At 45.0% G+C, this 17736-nt stretch overlaps 1 protein-coding gene and 1 long non-coding RNA gene across 2 annotated transcripts in view; both read left to right on the top strand.

Annotated features, from left to right (window-relative positions):
* Window positions 1-4890: 4890 nt before the first annotated feature.
* On the top strand, window positions 4891-5905 carry LOC135366090 (uncharacterized). Its single transcript, XR_010414090.1, has 4 exons — window positions 4891-5275; window positions 5338-5467; window positions 5525-5643; window positions 5819-5905. It is a non-coding gene; the product is annotated as an uncharacterized LOC135366090 (long non-coding RNA).
* An 833-nt stretch (window positions 5906-6738) lies between these two features.
* Window positions 6739-17736, top strand: part of LOC135366757 (FERM, ARHGEF and pleckstrin domain-containing protein 2-like) — a 74374-nt gene continuing 63376 nt past the window's right edge. The window contains exons 1-2 of the mRNA XM_064599645.1: window positions 6739-7070; window positions 7822-8018. Coding sequence (XP_064455715.1) covers window positions 7872-8018 — 147 coding nt within the window. The 5' untranslated portion in view covers window positions 6739-7070; window positions 7822-7871. The remainder of the gene's footprint in view (window positions 7071-7821; window positions 8019-17736) is intronic.

Genomic DNA, 17736 nt, shown 5'->3' with positions numbered 1-17736 from the left:
TAGTTCCTTTATTTTAAATTATCTCTTTACTTGTGTTTGTAGATTGCTCTGGCTGGCTGGCAATTTTTATGCGTGTGTATCTGTTGCTCTGTTTCCTGTGTGCATTGGTTGGTTATCATGTGTGCTAATCGAGCGTTCAGCAGCATTAATTTGCAGGTCGCCCTTGGCTGTTGGTAAGCTCGTGGTACACGCTCAGTTCCTTTATTTTTAATTATCTCTTTACTTGTGTTTGTAGATTGCTCTTGCTGGCTGGCAATTTTTTATGCGTGTATATCTGTTGCTCTGTTTCCTGTGTGCATTGGTTGGTTATGATGTGTGCTAATCGAGCGTTCAGCAGCATTAATTTGCAGGTTGCCCTTGGTTGTTGGTAAGCTCGTGGTACACGCTTAGTTCCTTTATTTTAAATTATCTCTTTACTTGTGTTTGTAGATTGCTCTGGCTGGCTGGCAATTTTTATACGTGTGTATCTGTTGCTCTGTTTCCTGTGTGCATTGGTTGGTTATCATGTGTGCTAATCGAGCGTTCAGCAGCATTAATTTGCAGGTTGCCCTTGGCTGTTGGTAAGCTCGTGGTACACGCTTAGTTCCTTTATTCTTAATCATCTCTTTACTTGTGTTTGTAGATTGCTCTTGCTGGCTGGCAATTTTTTATGCGTGTATATCTGTTGCTCTGTTTCCTGCGTGCATTGGTTGGTTATGATGTGTGCTAATCGAGCGTTCAGCAGCATTAATTTGCAGGTTGCCCTTGGTTGTTGGTAAGCTCGTGGTACACGCTTAGTTCCTTTATTTTAAATTATCTCTTTACTTGTGTTTGTAGATTGCTCTGGCTGGCTGGCAATTTTTATGCGTGTGTATCTGTTGCTCTGTTTCCTGTGTGCATTGGTTGGTTATCATGTGTGCTAATCGAGCGTTCAGCAGCATTAATTTGCAGGTTGCCCTTGGCTGTTGGTAAGCTCGTGGTACACGCTTAGTTCCTTTATTCTTAATCATCTCTTTACTTGTGTTTGTAGATTGCTCTGGCTGGCTGGTAATTTGTATGCGTGTGTATCTGTTGCTCTCTTTCCTGTGTGCACTGGTTTGTTATCATGCGTGCTAACCGAGTGCTTCTTTCATTTTTATTTATCTGTTTACTTTTTGTTAGATTGCTCTGGCTGGCTGGCAATTCTTTTATGCGTGTATATCTGTTGCTCTGTTTCCTGTGTACACTGGTTAGTTACACGTGTGCTAATCGAGCGTTCAGCAGCATTAATTTGCAGGTCGCCCTTGGCTGTTGGTAAGCTCGTGGTACACCGCTCAGTTCCTTTATTTTTAATTATCTCTTTACTTGTGTTTGTAGATTGCTCTTGCTGGCTGGCAATTTTTTATGCGTGTATATCTGTTGCTCTGTTTCCTGTGTGCATTGGTTGGTTATGATGTGTGCTAATCGAGCGTTCAGCAGCATTAATTTGCAGGTTGCCCTTGGTTGTTGGTAAGCTCGTGGTACACGCTTAGTTCCTTTATTTTAAATTATCTCTTTACTTGTGTTTGTTGATTGCTCTGGCTGGCTGGCAATTTTTATGCGTGTGTATCTGTTGCTCTGTTTCCTGTGTGCATTGGTTGGTTATCATGTGTGCTAATCGAGCGTTCAGCAGCATTAATTTGCAGGTTGCCCTTGGCTGTTGGTAAGCTCGTGGTACACGCTTAGTTCCTTTATTCTTAATCATCTCTTTACTTGTGTTTGTAGATTGCTCTTGCTGGCTGGCAATTTTTTATGCGTGTATATCTGTTGCTCTGTTTCCTGTGTGCATTGGTTGGTTATGACGTGTGCTAATCGAGCGTTCAGCAGCATTAATTTGCAGGTTGCCCTTGGTTGTTGGTAAGCTCGTGGTACACGCTTAGTTCCTTTATTTTAAATTATCTCTTTACTTGTGTTTGTAGATTGCTCTGGCTGGCTGGCAATTTTTATGCGTGTGTATCTGTTGCTCTGTTTCCTGTGTGCATTGGTTGGTTATCATGTGTGCTAATCGAGCGTTCAGCAGCATTAATTTGCAGGTCGCCCTTGGCTGTTGGTAAGCTCGTGGTACACGCTCAGTTCCTTTATTTTTAATTATCTCTTTACTTGTGTTTGTAGATTGCTCTTGCTGGCTGGCAATTTTTTATGCGTGTATATCTGTTGCTCTGTTTCCTGTGTGCATTGGTTGGTTATGATGTGTGCTAATCGAGCGTTCAGCAGCATTAATTTGCAGGTTGCCCTTGGTTGTTGGTAAGCTCGTGGTACACGCTTAGTTCCTTTATTTTAAATTATCTCTTTACTTGTGTTTGTAGATTGCTCTGGCTGGCTGGCAATTTTTATACGTGTGTATCTGTTGCTCTGTTTCCTGTGTGCATTGGTTGGTTATCATGTGTGCTAATCGAGCGTTCAGCAGCATTAATTTGCAGGTTGCCCTTGGCTGTTGGTAAGCTCGTGGTACACGCTTAGTTCCTTTATTCTTAATCATCTCTTTACTTGTGTTTGTAGATTGCTCTTGCTGGCTGGCAATTTTTTATGCGTGTATATCTGTTGCTCTGTTTCCTGCGTGCATTGGTTGGTTATGATGTGTGCTAATCGAGCGTTCAGCAGCATTAATTTGCAGGTTGCCCTTGGTTGTTGGTAAGCTCGTGGTACACGCTTAGTTCCTTTATTTTAAATTATCTCTTTACTTGTGTTTGTAGATTGCTCTGGCTGGCTGGCAATTTTTATGCGTGTGTATCTGTTGCTCTGTTTCCTGTGTGCATTGGTTGGTTATCATGTGTGCTAATCGAGCGTTCAGCAGCATTAATTTGCAGGTTGCCCTTGGCTGTTGGTAAGCTCGTGGTACACGCTTAGTTCCTTTATTCTTAATCATCTCTTTACTTGTGTTTGTAGATTGCTCTGGCTGGCTGGTAATTTGTATGCGTGTGTATCTGTTGCTCTCTTTCCTGTGTGCACTGGTTTGTTATCATGCGTGCTAACCGAGTGCTTCTTTCATTTTTATTTATCTGTTTACTTTTTGTTAGATTGCTCTGGCTGGCTGGCAATTCTTTTATGCGTGTATATCTGTTGCTCTGTTTCCTGTGTACACTGGTTAGTTACACGTGTGCTAATCGAGCGTTCAGCAGCATTAATTTGCAGGTCGCCCTTGGCTGTTGGTAAGCTCGTGGTACACCGCTCAGTTCCTTTATTTTTAATTATCTCTTTACTTGTGTTTGTAGATTGCTCTTGCTGGCTGGCAATTTTTTATGCGTGTATATCTGTTGCTCTGTTTCCTGTGTGCATTGGTTGGTTATGATGTGTGCTAATCGAGCGTTCAGCAGCATTAATTTGCAGGTTGCCCTTGGTTGTTGGTAAGCTCGTGGTACACGCTTAGTTCCTTTATTTTAAATTATCTCTTTACTTGTGTTTGTTGATTGCTCTGGCTGGCTGGCAATTTTTATGCGTGTGTATCTGTTGCTCTGTTTCCTGTGTGCATTGGTTGGTTATCATGTGTGCTAATCGAGCGTTCAGCAGCATTAATTTGCAGGTTGCCCTTGGCTGTTGGTAAGCTCGTGGTACACGCTTAGTTCCTTTATTCTTAATCATCTCTTTACTTGTGTTTGTAGATTGCTCTTGCTGGCTGGCAATTTTTTATGCGTGTATATCTGTTGCTCTGTTTCCTGTGTGCATTGGTTGGTTATGACGTGTGCTAATCGAGCGTTCAGCAGCATTAATTTGCAGGTTGCCCTTGGTTGTTGGTAAGCTCGTGGTACACGCTTAGTTCCTTTATTTTAAATTATCTCTTTACTTGTGTTTGTAGATTGCTCTGGCTGGCTGGCAATTTTTATGCGTGTGTATCTGTTGCTCTGTTTCCTGTGTGCATTGGTTGGTTATCATGTGTGCTAATCGAGCGTTCAGCAGCATTAATTTGCAGGTCGCCCTTGGCTGTTGGTAAGCTCGTGGTACACGCTCAGTTCCTTTATTTTTAATTATCTCTTTACTTGTGTTTGTAGATTGCTCTTGCTGGCTGGCAATTTTTTATGCGTGTATATCTGTTGCTCTGTTTCCTGTGTGCATTGGTTGGTTATGATGTGTGCTAATCGAGCGTTCAGCAGCATTAATTTGCAGGTTGCCCTTGGTTGTTGGTAAGCTCGTGGTACACGCTTAGTTCCTTTATTTTAAATTATCTCTTTACTTGTGTTTGTAGATTGCTCTGGCTGGCTGGCAATTTTTATACGTGTGTATCTGTTGCTCTGTTTCCTGTGTGCATTGGTTGGTTATGATGTGTGCTAATCGAGCGTTCAGCAGCATTAATTTGCAGGTTGCCCTTGGCTCTTGGTAAGCTCGTGGTACACGCTCAGTTCCTTTATTTTTAATTATCTCTTTACTTGTGTTTGTAGATTGCTCTTGCTGGCTGGCAATTTTTTATGCGTGTATATCTGTTGCTCTGTTTCCTGTGTGCATTGGTTGGTTATGATGTGTGCTAATCGAGCGTTCAGCAGCATTAATTTGCAGGTTGCCCTTGGTTGTTGGTAAGCTCGTGGTACACGCTTAGTTCCTTTATTTTAAATTATCTCTTTACTTGTGTTTGTAGATTGCTCTGGCTGGCTGGCAATTTTTATGCGTGTGTATCTGTTGCTCTGTTTCCTGTGTGCATTGGTTGGTTATCATGTGTGCTAATCAGAGCGTTCAGCAGCATTAATTTGCAGGTTGCCCTTGGCTGTTGGTAAGCTCGTGGTACACGCTTAGTTCCTTTATTCTTAATCATCTCTTTACTTGTGTTTGTAGATTGCTCTGGCTGGCTGGTAATTTGTATGCGTGTGTATCTGTTGCTCTCTTTCCTGTGTGCACTGGTTTGTTATCATGTGTGCTAATCGAGCGTTCAGCAGCATTAATTTGCAGGTCGCCCTTGGCTGTTGGTAAGCTCGTGGTACACGCTTAGTTCCTTTATTTTTAATTAGCTCTTTACTTGTGTTTGTAGATTGCTCTGGCTGGCTGGCAATTTTTATGCGTGTGTATCTGTTGCTCTGTTTCCTGTGTGCATTGGTTGGTTATCATGTGTGCTAATCGAGCGTTCAGCAGCATTAATTTGCAGGTCGCCCTTGGCTGTTGGTAAGCTCGTGGTATACGCTTAGTTCCTTTATTTTTAATTATCTCTTTACTTGTGTTTGTAGATTGCTCTGGCTGGCTGGCAATTTCTATGCGTGTGTATCTGTTGCTCTGTTTCCTGTGTGCATTGGTTGGTTATCATGTGTGCTAATCGAGCATTCAGCAGCATTAATTTGCAGGTTGCCCTTGGTTGTTGGTAAGCTCGTGGTACACGCTTAATTCCTTAATTTTTAATTATCTCTTTACTTGTGTTTATAGATTGCTCTGGCTGACTGGTAATTTCTATGCGTGTGTATCTGTTGCTCTGTTTCCTGTGTGCACTGGTGGTTATCATGTGTGCAAATCAAGCGTTCAGCAGCATTAATTTGCAGGTTGCCCTTCATTGTTGGTAAGTTCGTGGTACTTGCATGATTCCTTCATTTTTAATAATCACTTTACTTGATAGACTGCTCTGGCCGGCTGGCAATATTTATGCGTGTGTTTCTGTTACCGTATTTGATGTGTGCACTGGTTGGCTATCACGCGTTTTAATCGAGTGTTCAGCTACGAGGTGCCTCAGTGTTGGTAAGTGCCCACTGTACTTGCTTCATCGGCTTCGAAATATCCATTTACTCATAGTTATAATAGTACTTACCTGCAGTAGCCCCGTATCATTATCACATTTGCATATGTGTGTGTGTTTTACGTGCCATGCATGTTATAATATGAAGGCAATTGCAGTCCACTTTCTGTTGCACAGCTCCGAAAAACTCCAGACCTGTGCAGTTCCTACTCACCATGTTCTTGGTAGGACAAATATCGTAAACAGTAGAAGACATGTGCAACAGAGTGAGGTGAATGTTTTGTTTAAATTTTATGCGCGATTTCGCATATGCAACTTTGAAAAGGCAGATCACCCTCGTAGGCCACAGCTTTAAGTACGAATTTTGTTGAATTTTTGCAAGCTTGAACTCTGCAGATATAAGGTGTCAAAAAGATTAAGCGACTATAGTTTGACGAAACGATAAGAGTATAACGGCCCAGTGGAGACATATCTCGGCAATATCTTGCGGTTTGATGTCCTATGGACTTTCGCACACACCCCGTTCACCTGTTTTGTACATTGAGGCGACTATTCTTTCAGTAGACTTTGTACATGTACATCCAAGATACGTCCAAGCAATGTACGTCACTTCCCAGACATCTCGATATTAATGGGACGTGTACATTTCCATGGTGCTGCCACGTGGGTTTCTACGGGGTTTGCTTCATGAAAATTCATTCAATAGAAACGACGTATTCTGCCTTGGGAAGCACTGATGACATTTATATTTGCTCTCAGTGGTGCTTTTGATAATTTTGCTTTTGAAAAGCAAAGATTTAGATTATGGAAAGTAGTTCAATTTTTCAAAGATTTAAATGTTCGCGCATCTTCGTTGACGACCCGCTGCGGTGATAGCCATGGCGGTCACCGGTGGCGCCACTTCTGGTGCTCGTATATTTCTAAGCAGGAACGAAATCAGATTTACATTATTCGGACAGATAAAAAAAGCAGTTCCGGCCTAGTGACGCTCACCAAACTGTAAACTTTGAGCACGAATACAAAAATACCTGCCAGACATTAGCGCCACCTATACAGCCGCTATTTTTTTTTCTCTCATTCTTTCCCTCTCGTTCTTTTTTTTTTCCTTCTTCTGTGTTTGATTATCAGATCAGGGTTTACCTGCTTCGCCTGCTTCCTCGTAAGGTGAAACACCTTCTGGAGCGTATCGTTGACAATCTGGGATAAAACAGCGAACGTGTGGATTCAACTTGGGAAGCAATCTCCCAAGGGCAGTGATCGAAAAGGGGGAGCTTGCGTCTGTGTGGTGTGCTCAAGAGGTGTTTATCAGTCCTTACCAGTGAGCCGCTCGCCGCAATCATTTGTGGAGCCGCTCGTGGGATCTACGTCGGTGTGTGTTGCATTATCAGTGCTGGTGCAAACAACCGGAATGGTTCTCATTGAACGACTGGTGAGTGAGAAGCAAGTTTAGCACGCGCAATACCGAGTGAAAACGTTCGAGCGCACATGCATAAGCTTGTCTTTGATCACGTTCTGTATATCACGTTCTGGGCAATATTCTGTTTTTAGTGCAAATATAGGTGAGGCTAGCATACTGCAAATTTGAAGACTGATTTCACGGACATCCTGAAGATCACGTAAATTTGTGATAGTAACTAAGGTGTATTTCTGCGTAAGAAAGTCACCCAAAACAACTACTTTCCATGCCGTACATGGTGTGTTGTTTCGCGAGACAGCGAAGTTTTGCGCCGTGTTTCGTGCACGCTGAAATACAGTCTGAAAGTTAGCTTACAAGACTATACGCACGTACTGTCCCGATCTTAAGAACATGTGAAGTTTGAAGAACCAAGTGTTATCATGCTGTTTATGCAGCAAACCTGTGTGTTATCTGTCATTGGCACATACACAGCCTGTTGGTACGACCTCGAACGTCATAGTCGCACCTAACAGAGACCGCACAGGTGGCAAAGTTTCCTTAAAATCTGCATACTATTAAAGAATAGCTTTGAATTAATATTTCATGGAAGCATTGGCGGGTTTCACAGCTATCGTGTGTTGATATTGATTTATTTATTCACGGTGCTGTCTTGTTTGTACGCTTTTTGGTTACCTTTCTGGATCGATTCAGGACTCAAAGGGTCTCACAAGAGTCCTGTCTTCGGACACGTACATTAATCGAGACTCCTTACACTGGTCCTCAGGGTATTGTGACAATGGCAAGGTGACACCTGTGGATTCTATTGAGCGGAGTATGACATCAGCGGGAGGACAGAGTGATAGGGCAACGTCCCCAGATGGGGGCCGGGCAGGGGCAGCCACGTCCCGGCCTGGCTCTGGACGTCTCCTTGCTGTACAGGTTCACATGCTCGACGAGACGGTGTCCACCTTCCACGTTCAGGTATGCAGTCCCCGTTTGAACCATCTTAGGGAGCTGAAAATTTGGGAGCCATCGGGTATCTTGTGCGCTGGAGGCACGCAGTGCTACACGTGGTGAGCATGCTGCGATGCTTTGCTGGTAACATGGCACGGCTGTGTGAATAGTAATTTTAAAACCGAAATTAATATGAAACAAATAGTCATATACTGGAATCAGGTAGAGAACAAACAGTTAGATAACCAAACCCGACACACATGAAGCATTCTTGTGGATATATGCCAGGCACATGGGATGTATGCAGCAGCGCTGACTTAGTCTTACGCCCCTTCTTCTGGAGTTTTTGGGTTAAGGAGCGCAGTTCAGAAGATATTCAAATGTATTCAGTTTTGGAAAAGACATTGCTTTGATTTGAAATTCAAATATAGAATTTCATATTTGTTTCGGAATTCTACTCGAATATGCAAATATTTGCTCCGGTATTTGAAGAGTCTGAATATTCGCGCAGCCCTACAAATACCGTCTTCGGCGATGAAAGAGACATATACAAGCATACTGTCCACTCGTTTTGAAAGTATTGACTGGTATTTGTTCTCTGTATGCACCAATGGGGGTTGGCACACATTAGCGCCTGTGTGCGTTTGCCATAAAATAGCAATTCACTAGTAAAAGGCTATGAGAGAGGCAGCATAATTCCTTTTTTCCCAGCAAGTGTGAACAAGACTATTTCAAATTTTATTATGTGTGCTTAATCAAGACCCGTTTGCATAGAAGTTGAGTACGAGTCTCAGACTCACTCTCAATAGCCTTGGCTGCACTTCCTGCATGCGCACCGAGCGTGTGCTCAATGCACGGCCAAGTCTATTGAGAATGAGCCTGGGACTCTTACTCAACGTTTATGCAAACGGGCCCAGGTGTCCCATAGCATCCCACCTGTATCGGTATGATATAGGTACAGCTCCGGTCAACCTTAATAATAACACTGAAAAAATTGTGGCCTCGCTCCTGAGCGCGATTGCAGCAATCCTTGGGGTGATGAGGAAATCTTAGTTGGACAAAATTATTATGTTAGTTTAACGCAACGACTTTGTTCACTTAATGTTCCCCATTGCTCCAAGGGTGGCTGTTATCGTGCTGGGAAATGAGACCGAATTTTTTTCAGTGTCATTATTAAGGTTGACCGGAGCTGTACACCGTACGTACAATGGTCACATGTAGGGAATTATTTCATCGATAAGTCATTGCGACAATACATTTGTACCGATACCACGAGTGGACTTGGCCCGAGTACTTATCACGAAAATAGCTCGATCAGAGAAATTGCGATGAGGGACGTCTCCGCAGTTGAATAAAAGAACGCACAAAACGGACAACGCGGCGCTTGCGTGCTGTTTTATTCAACTGTGGGCTCGCACCAACTTGCCCTCCTCACCGCACCTAGTGAGGGGCATCTCGTCCTGCAGCGTACGGCTTTATACTGGCTTTATAGCCTGGCACATGGTCACGTCGTTTTACTGCGTGCAGAGCAGTAAATGGCTGCATTGCTGGTTGGTTTATGTATAACCTGCAGCTATTACATTTTTGATATCTCTCCTTTGGATATATAATGGTGGCGAAGAACCGTTCTCCTTCCTCGAGACGTACGTGCGACCAGGAGGACGGCACGGATGAATACCGTATTCTGGAAGGGAGGGCGGAGCTGCGGATTGCCTTTCTCCGCCAAAGATTTTTTTTCAATTCGCACCACATTTGTGCAAAGAAGGGAAGGAGGGCCTAACTCATAAATAATGCATGCCCTGAAAGTGTCCCTTTTTTTTTGTTCGTGATACGTTATTCTTACCGATCTCTACGTGTGTGCTCTCCCCGCAGTGCTTTTCTCGCAAACAAAGGCCTTTTTTGTTTTTGTCTAATAGGGTCTGACGTGTCGAAATTGATTCGTGTACGGGACGTGGCATGCTGGGAGGGTGTAACCCTGGAACTGTTTGACTTGCTGACGTAATTTTTACGAGATGTGTGTGCATTTTCGGTTCGTGTCCCCGGTTGTGACCCTGTTTTTGCTGCACATGTTCGGTGTTAATGAGCTGTAATTCTGGAACATGCACATACGGGGATGGACAAGGTGGCATGCTTTTTCTGTAATTTACGCAGCATGTACTTTGGCCTCATGCTTATACAAAAATTGTTGAATCAGATTTTAAAATGAAATCAATCAATCAATCAGTTTCCACAGCAATGAAAGGCAGCTTTTGTTGAGCTCTGTTATGCTTTGTTTTTGCTAATTTATCTGGCACGTTAGGTGCTCTTTCTTATTTTAATATGGTTTATTGTTTTCAACACTATGGTTTTCTGCGTTAGTTTGCAACAAAACACATTTATTCTGGCACAGTGCATTCTCATACTGAAAAACGAAACACCTGTCTAAAGACATTCAGAAAACATTTCGAGGAAGGAAGCATTCGTGTTTTGTGTTCTGATGTACTGCGCCACGTTCATTATAGCTTGTACAACTTGAACACGCCGAACATTCGGGAGCATTGTAGAGGGTGAGGCAATTAAACATAGAGGGACAAACACAACACAAGCCCCACAATGCCCAGTTGCATGCTTCAACGGCCATTATTCAGTAGGGTTTATTCCCCGATGTCACATCGCCGCCATACTGTAGGTCCCTCGAAGTTAAGTTCCCGCGTTCGTTCGCTGCCATATGCTTTTTGGATGACTATTAACGTCGACAACGTGGAAGTTACTTGGATATGCTACAAATCACACGGCACAATAACTATGAAACACCAAATATACGGTGAGAGCGATATGGGTGACGTAGGCGATATGGGTGATTTAGAAACACTGAATGTGTGCATCTGGAAGGTCGGTACGGTTCGCGTCAAAGTTAACTTGAACACCGCTCCGGCCAGGGAAGCGGGAAGAGGCCACCCTGGCGGCACCTAGCAGAAGACGCCTTCATAACCGGGGTCACCCTTCTCACTGTAAATATATTTCCAAAACACCCGTTATTTCTACTAAGCACAACCAGGGTCCGCAGGCAGGAATGGCGCGTTCAAGTTAACTCTGACGCGAGCTGTACACTCTAGAAACAGGACTTCGCCACATAGCACGGTGAAGGCCAACCATTGTTGATGGGGCCAACCACGGAATGATTACCTCTATCGCTCCCGATTTGTGGCAAGCGCGCGGCGTACGCCTCCCGTTTTTAACCAATCAGGGGGCCGAACGATGTCGTTCGGGACGTTGATTGGCTAAGAGCGTGCTATGTGGTGAAGTTCTCTTTTTAGAGTGTACCATCACCGGGATTCGAACCTGAGACTGGGAGGTACCCGGGTTGGAATCGCTGTGCCGGCTGGGGTTTTTCCTGGGTTTCCTCAGACGCTGTCAGACAGTTCCCTTAGAAGTCGGCCCAGAACGCACATTCCCCCAGAGCGTTAGTCGTGACGTTGCCCACCACTGTGAGGTCGACAACCGGGACCTCTTTCACTAGCACCACCACTATACCATCTGTTTTTAGAGTGCGTGCGGGTCATGGAGAAGGATGCGCTCTCGATCTTCCATATCACGGCAGCTACTATAGCGTGTTCGGCCAGAGAGCCTCAGAGCACTGTCTCGGCAATGCCATGCCTGGCATATAGTGCGAGGAGCTCTGCGACGTAACCTTGCTACATAAGTGCGCTGCAGTCATGTGTGCCAGCGTTGATAAGCGGATGCAACATGACGAAGACAAGTGCATGACGAGAACGGGCGGGTGTAGTCTTTCGTCTCGTGTTGTGTCTGCCTTTGTCAAGACAGATCGCATTTGAATGTCACATTGATGACGCTGCGGGAATGGCTTCTTCGGAAGGACAATGGGTCCAGCTTCGTTTCGCGCAACAAGAGTAACGTGAGACTTCGCCTAGTGTCACCTAATAGGGCGCAGAGTAGCGACACTGAGCCACGCCGGCGAGCGAGCCCGCCATCTTGTTTCCGGCGCGGCTGCGTTGCCTAGCAATGGGACGCCACTCTCCCCCTTCTCCGGTGGAGAACAACAACAACGCGCAGTCGAGCCAGCTCGCAACCCAGGAAACCGGTTTTGCATGGAGGTGACTCAACATGGACGCCGAGTTCTTGGAAGGAGAAATCACGTGACACGAACGGCCCAATCGCGTACACCGAACGGCGGCTCCGGCACGGAAAAAGAATGCGGTACTCTGAATCCCTATTTAGTGACTCTAACTTCGCGAGAACCTTCACAAGGGCTACTGGGTCCGCGATCGTATTTTTCGTGTTTCGATACTGCGCATTTTAAGGTTCGCTAACTTGTTCGGACCTCTTGCGTACCGCTGGGAGCCGAGCTGTCGAAGAAGCCTCGCCAGGAACGCGTTCGTAAGATGTTGGGCGTTCGAAAGCAACCTGTCTCAGGTGCAGTACCCTTTCTTGCAACAGGGGCAGCATCGCCAGGGGCGATACTCTACCCCATTGCTGGTGGTGATGCGGGGAATGAAACAATGAACTCCTTCACAATAAGGGTCGAAGCCCTACACTTTCAAAAATGAGCTTCACCATATAGCACGCTCCTAGCTAACCATCATCTCGAGTGACATCGTTCTTTCCTCTGATTTGGTGAAAATGGAGGTCCTACGCCATTTTTGTGACAATTACGAACAACATAAGTGTCACAAAACGCCGTATACCTCCCATTTTCAACAAATCAGAGCAGATAACGATATCATGCGAGATTATGGTTGGGTAGGAGCGTGCTGTGCGGTGAAGTCCATTTTTAAGACTGTATGGTATCCAGAAAAGTGAAGAGAGCTTTGAGGGGTGAGCGTTGGTGGGCTGGATGTGGCCAGGGACCAAACAATTTTGTGAGAGAAAGGGGCGAGAGTCTTTCAATATACAAGGGGGGTACGTGCGTCAGTGTGCACCCTATTTTTATTCCGCAGGCTCGAGTGAAAAGTGGAATGACAACGTTGAAAAAGGTGCAAAACGCCCATCTGAAACAATATTTGGAATGTAATAGCCCCCCCCCCTCCCTCCCTCCCTCCCTCCCTCCCTCCACGAAAGATATTTGCTGTAGAATATGCCGTTGGAAATTTCATTTTTGGCGAATACACCGAGGGTGTGTCAAAGAACACCTTTCTGTACGGTGTGAAAGTTACACCACGAAAGTTTGTACCATAGGACAAGACACTCACACTGAAACGTGTTGAAATACTGTGTATATAGCTTCGGCTTCCAAAGAGATGGAAAGCCATGTTGCCTTTGAAGAGTTTCACGAGCTTGCCAAATAGCCCTTGCGCCGAAAAACCTCGAACTATACTGTATTTTCCGGTGTATAACGCGCGCGTTATACAGTAAAGTGCTCTGAAGTGGTCCTGAGCGTTCGCGCGTTATACGCGGAAGTATTTTCCTACAGATTTCCTTTTCTGGTTTGTGTCGTACAAATTCTAGCCTCTTCCAGGGTGTGCTGTGACTGTTTCTCACAAATCTCTTAGGGTCAGCTGACAAAGCCGGCGAAAGGATGCTGGACTTCATCAAAATTAATGATGCTGCTTAGCTTAAGGATGCTATTGAGCAGTCAATCATCCTGAATTCATTTCAGAAAGCTGGCGTGATAGAGAAAGGACGCGAAACTAAGCATATGCATATATTATACACCGCCTTGGTTTATTGTGTATAGTGGTACACTGTTAGAACAGAACTTCACCACATAGTACGCTCCTAGCCAACCATCATTCCGAATAATATCATTATGGGTCTTGATTTGTTCAAAACAGGGGGGAGGCGCCTACCTCGGACAAAAGAAGGCGCCTCCTCCCATTTTCAACAAATCAATAACAAAGAATTATATCATTCGGAATGGTGGTTGGCTATGAGCGTGCTATGTGGTGAAGTTCTGTTATAACGGCAAGCCCTATCACCACCACCACCACCACCATCTGTTATAACAGTGTAGCTGTACAGAAGCTCGCAGCAACATTGCGGTGCGCGTTATACACGGAACTTTTTTTCAAATTCGACCCGTTTTTAGGGGTGCGCGTTATACACGAGTGCCCATTAAACATCGGAAAACACGGTGCATACCCTCATGAGTTCACCTACACTCTTAGAAATGAACCTCACCGCATAGCACGCTCCTAACCAACCATCATCTCGAATGATATCGTTATCTGCCCTGACTTGTTGAAAACGGGAGGCGTCGCCTTTTTTGTGACAATTATGAACGGCATAAGTGTCACAAAAAAGGCGTACGCCTCCCGTTTTCAACAAATCAGGGCAGAAAACGATATTATTCGAGATGATGGTTGGCTAGGAGCGTGCTATGCGGTGAAGTTCATTTTTAAGAGTGTATTACATGCTTTCCTTATTACGTAAAAGTAACGGTAATAAAGTGCAGCGGAGAAAATATACAAAACATATAGGCACACGTAAAGACAAAAGAGCCTGCATAGCAATATCGCATGTGTCCGAACGGCATTTCCGTTCGACGAACGAAACAGCGTTCGAACGAATAATAATACACAGAGATACGTACGAAGATTTATGATGTGCCTCGCCGTTTAAGCGAAGGCTGCGGGGTTCCCTCCTTTTTACTGGAATATAGTGGGAACTCTGTTCCTACTCCCAAAGTTTTGGACGACAAGTTTTTTCTAACCTGTCTATCTCTTTTATTTGCCTTACTTTTTTTATTCGACTATTTTTTGTTTCGCGAGCGGAATGATGTACGGTGTGTCGGTACTGTTTTATTCTGAGGATGGGCTGCGACCTCCTCGCCCTATTGTTTTACGGGCATTTCCTCCGATGTTGTGTTGGAGAATGTCTGACGTCCACGGACGCGTGGAACTTCGGGGTGGAACGGTATCGATATTTTTCGCAATCGATATAGCGTCGATGTTTTAAAACTAACGATAGTTTATCGAATAAACGCGGATAGCGATGTATGTCGGTACATAATATCAGTGCTGATTGATTGATTATGAAAGCGGAAAAACATACTATTATACATTAATATCAATCAGATCAGTATATCAGATCAATATATATCAATATATATATCGATATATATATACATATATCGACATAATTGTCGGTATTTTAACCATATGCTGCTTCTGATATCCATATTTATCGATCTTTAAAATACCGATGTTTTTGCACATCTAGTGGACCTTTATAAAAAGCATTCAGTGCAGCAGCCACTCGGTGCAGAGCAGTTAGAGCAGCATGTTTTCCACAAAAACTTCGATGACGATTCTATCCTGATATACAATTTCAAAATCAACGAGCATCAAGGTTACAAGGTTTAAACTGTACGGATCCCGTAGTCAAAATAATGGAAATGGCGGTGTTGCAAAGTTCAGTAGAGAAGGTGCTCCCCAGACCGTGATGCGACGCTGCAGTGACCTATGGTGTCAGCCGCTCTTCGCTCTGATTCGCTCGCCGCCGTTTGCATTGTTTTGACTACGGGGATCGTACATTTCGCATTTATCACTTTTACGACACCCTACGACACGCAACGACCTTCAAATACACCGTGATCGAGATGCGACTGTCCTCGGAAAAAGCCAGACGGCGGCAGCTATTGAGCCTGCGCCCTTTGATTACAGGACGAGTGCGCGCATGCGCATTGCGTTACACATGCGCAGCTTAGACACCTTGAGGCTCTTGTTGCGTTTGTCAGCTTGTGTGTTCAAGCCTCAGAACAGTTGCCTTCCATTATGATTACCCTACCCTTCTGAGCCTTATACACGCTTAAAACAGATGGTGGTGGCAGAGCGTCGAATCGAAACGTTTTTCGGTTTGTTTCGGGTTCGGCCATAAAGGTTCGGTTCAGCTCCAGAGTTCACATATATCGGTTCGATTAACCGGTTCAGAGGCTGTAAACCGGTTCGGAACCGGTTCGAGTTTCTAACGTGTTACAAAATTATTGGTAGCCACTGAAATGATACCAGGTCTCTTAGTTACGTTTTTTATGCGTTTATTTCTGTTTTTCGACCCTTTCATCCCTTTCCCCCTTTCATCCCTTCTCTCTTTCATCCTTTTCATCCCTTCACCGAGCAACGTGCCCCCAATCTAGGCAGGCAGACCCCTCGAATCCCCATATTACCCCCACCACACACCAACCCGAACCGAACCGAACCGGTATACTGAACCGGTAACCAAAGTTTTTATGTCGGTTCTGGTTCAGCTCCAAGATGGCGCAAGTAATTCCGGTTCAGTTCCGGTAAGTTCCGGTTCAGTTCCAGCTAAAAATTCCGGTTAATTCCGGCTTTCGGTTTCGGTTCCGGTTCGGTTCGTCCCGCTGGGTGGTGGTGATGCATGGGACTGCTTGCCGTAGTCGGCCACGCCTATGCGGGCACGACTATCGCAGGGGGGGGGGGGAATCGTTCGTCCTGGGCCGACTTCACAGCGAACTGTGCCGACATTTGTCTTAAAGCGTGTGAGGATGCTCTACCTGCATTCCTAGTATAATTGCTGTACCGGCCAGGCACACTTTTACAGCCCTCTATACCCTGAAGACCGTTTCAAGTTCAGACGTATCACATACGAACGATAGAACGTTCACAGAAACCGTTCATCACGTGACACTTGGCGTCGTGTAGACGGATACGCGCAAATGACGCTACAATAGCGGATTGCCCGGCGGTCACTTGACGGCCCCACACAGTACAAAGAACCATGGACCGAAACGAGGCACACTCTCTCAGAAGCGTGTATATATGTGTTAACGAGTGGCTTCGCTCTAGTTGCTTCCATCGCGTTATTTATTCACGAATATCTCCCGCGTTGCCCGCGTTCGTTGGTCGTTCTTATACCTCATCTCCTTGGTTTATCTCGCCTCGCCGCCACCACTCCGCGCGTCGAAAGGGTTCCTAGACCGATGAGCCATGCCGCCCGTGACCGTTAGGCCCAGTCACTGTTTTCCCCCTATTTGTAATTGGCTCGCTAACGGCCTTTGTTCTTTGTGGGGGAGTCGCCGTCCGCAGTTGGGCAGTCCAGGTGTAATTCAGCGACATTACGACCGTGGCCCGAGTCATCCTTCTGTGTCTCATGGGGCCATTGTCGTACAGAGCTGGTTGAAAGTGGGCTGTAGTGTACGTTATATAAATGGAGCGTATAGCTTCTCACATGCTCCTGTACGGCATATGTGGTGATTACTGCCCTTTTTTGTGTGTTTGATTTGGAAAAATGCCGTTCTTCGATCGTTCGTTTATATGACTGCAGCAATATAGTAACGTCATTCGAGTCGGCCCCTGAATAGGTCACATTCAAAGCCCTTCGAAACATTTATTTTTTTTTCCTACGTGAAATGTGGACGTGTCTGTTGCAGCAACGTCATTTCCACCTTTCTATCACGCCGTTAGAGAGTTCTATACAATAGGGAACCTAAGCGCCGGCACCCAAGCACTGGTGTACAAGGGCTATATTTTTCTACCCAACCTCTTAAAATATGGCACTTAGACTTGACGTCGTCCTCTTCCCTGATTTGTTGAAAACGGCATGCCAATGCTTTTTTGTGGCACTTGTATACTCTTACGTTAATTGACACAAAAAGGCGTACGCCTCGCGCTTTCCACAAATCTGGAATAATACCAGTACCATTCTGTGTAATGATTGGCCTTCTGTGTATGGCGTGTGGCCATCAACGACAAGCCTATTTTGACATTAATCCCCCTTTTGTTCCTTAGTTTTAAATTCCGTGTCAGCGCCGCGAAGCAACTGTGGCTAAGCAGACAGCGGGGTTAGTATG

Source organism: Ornithodoros turicata, chromosome 8 (assembly GCF_037126465.1).
Source record: "Ornithodoros turicata isolate Travis chromosome 8, ASM3712646v1, whole genome shotgun sequence".
Lineage (NCBI taxonomy): Eukaryota > Metazoa > Arthropoda > Arachnida > Ixodida > Argasidae > Ornithodoros > Ornithodoros turicata.
This window is presented reverse-complemented; position numbering and strand designations above follow the sequence as displayed.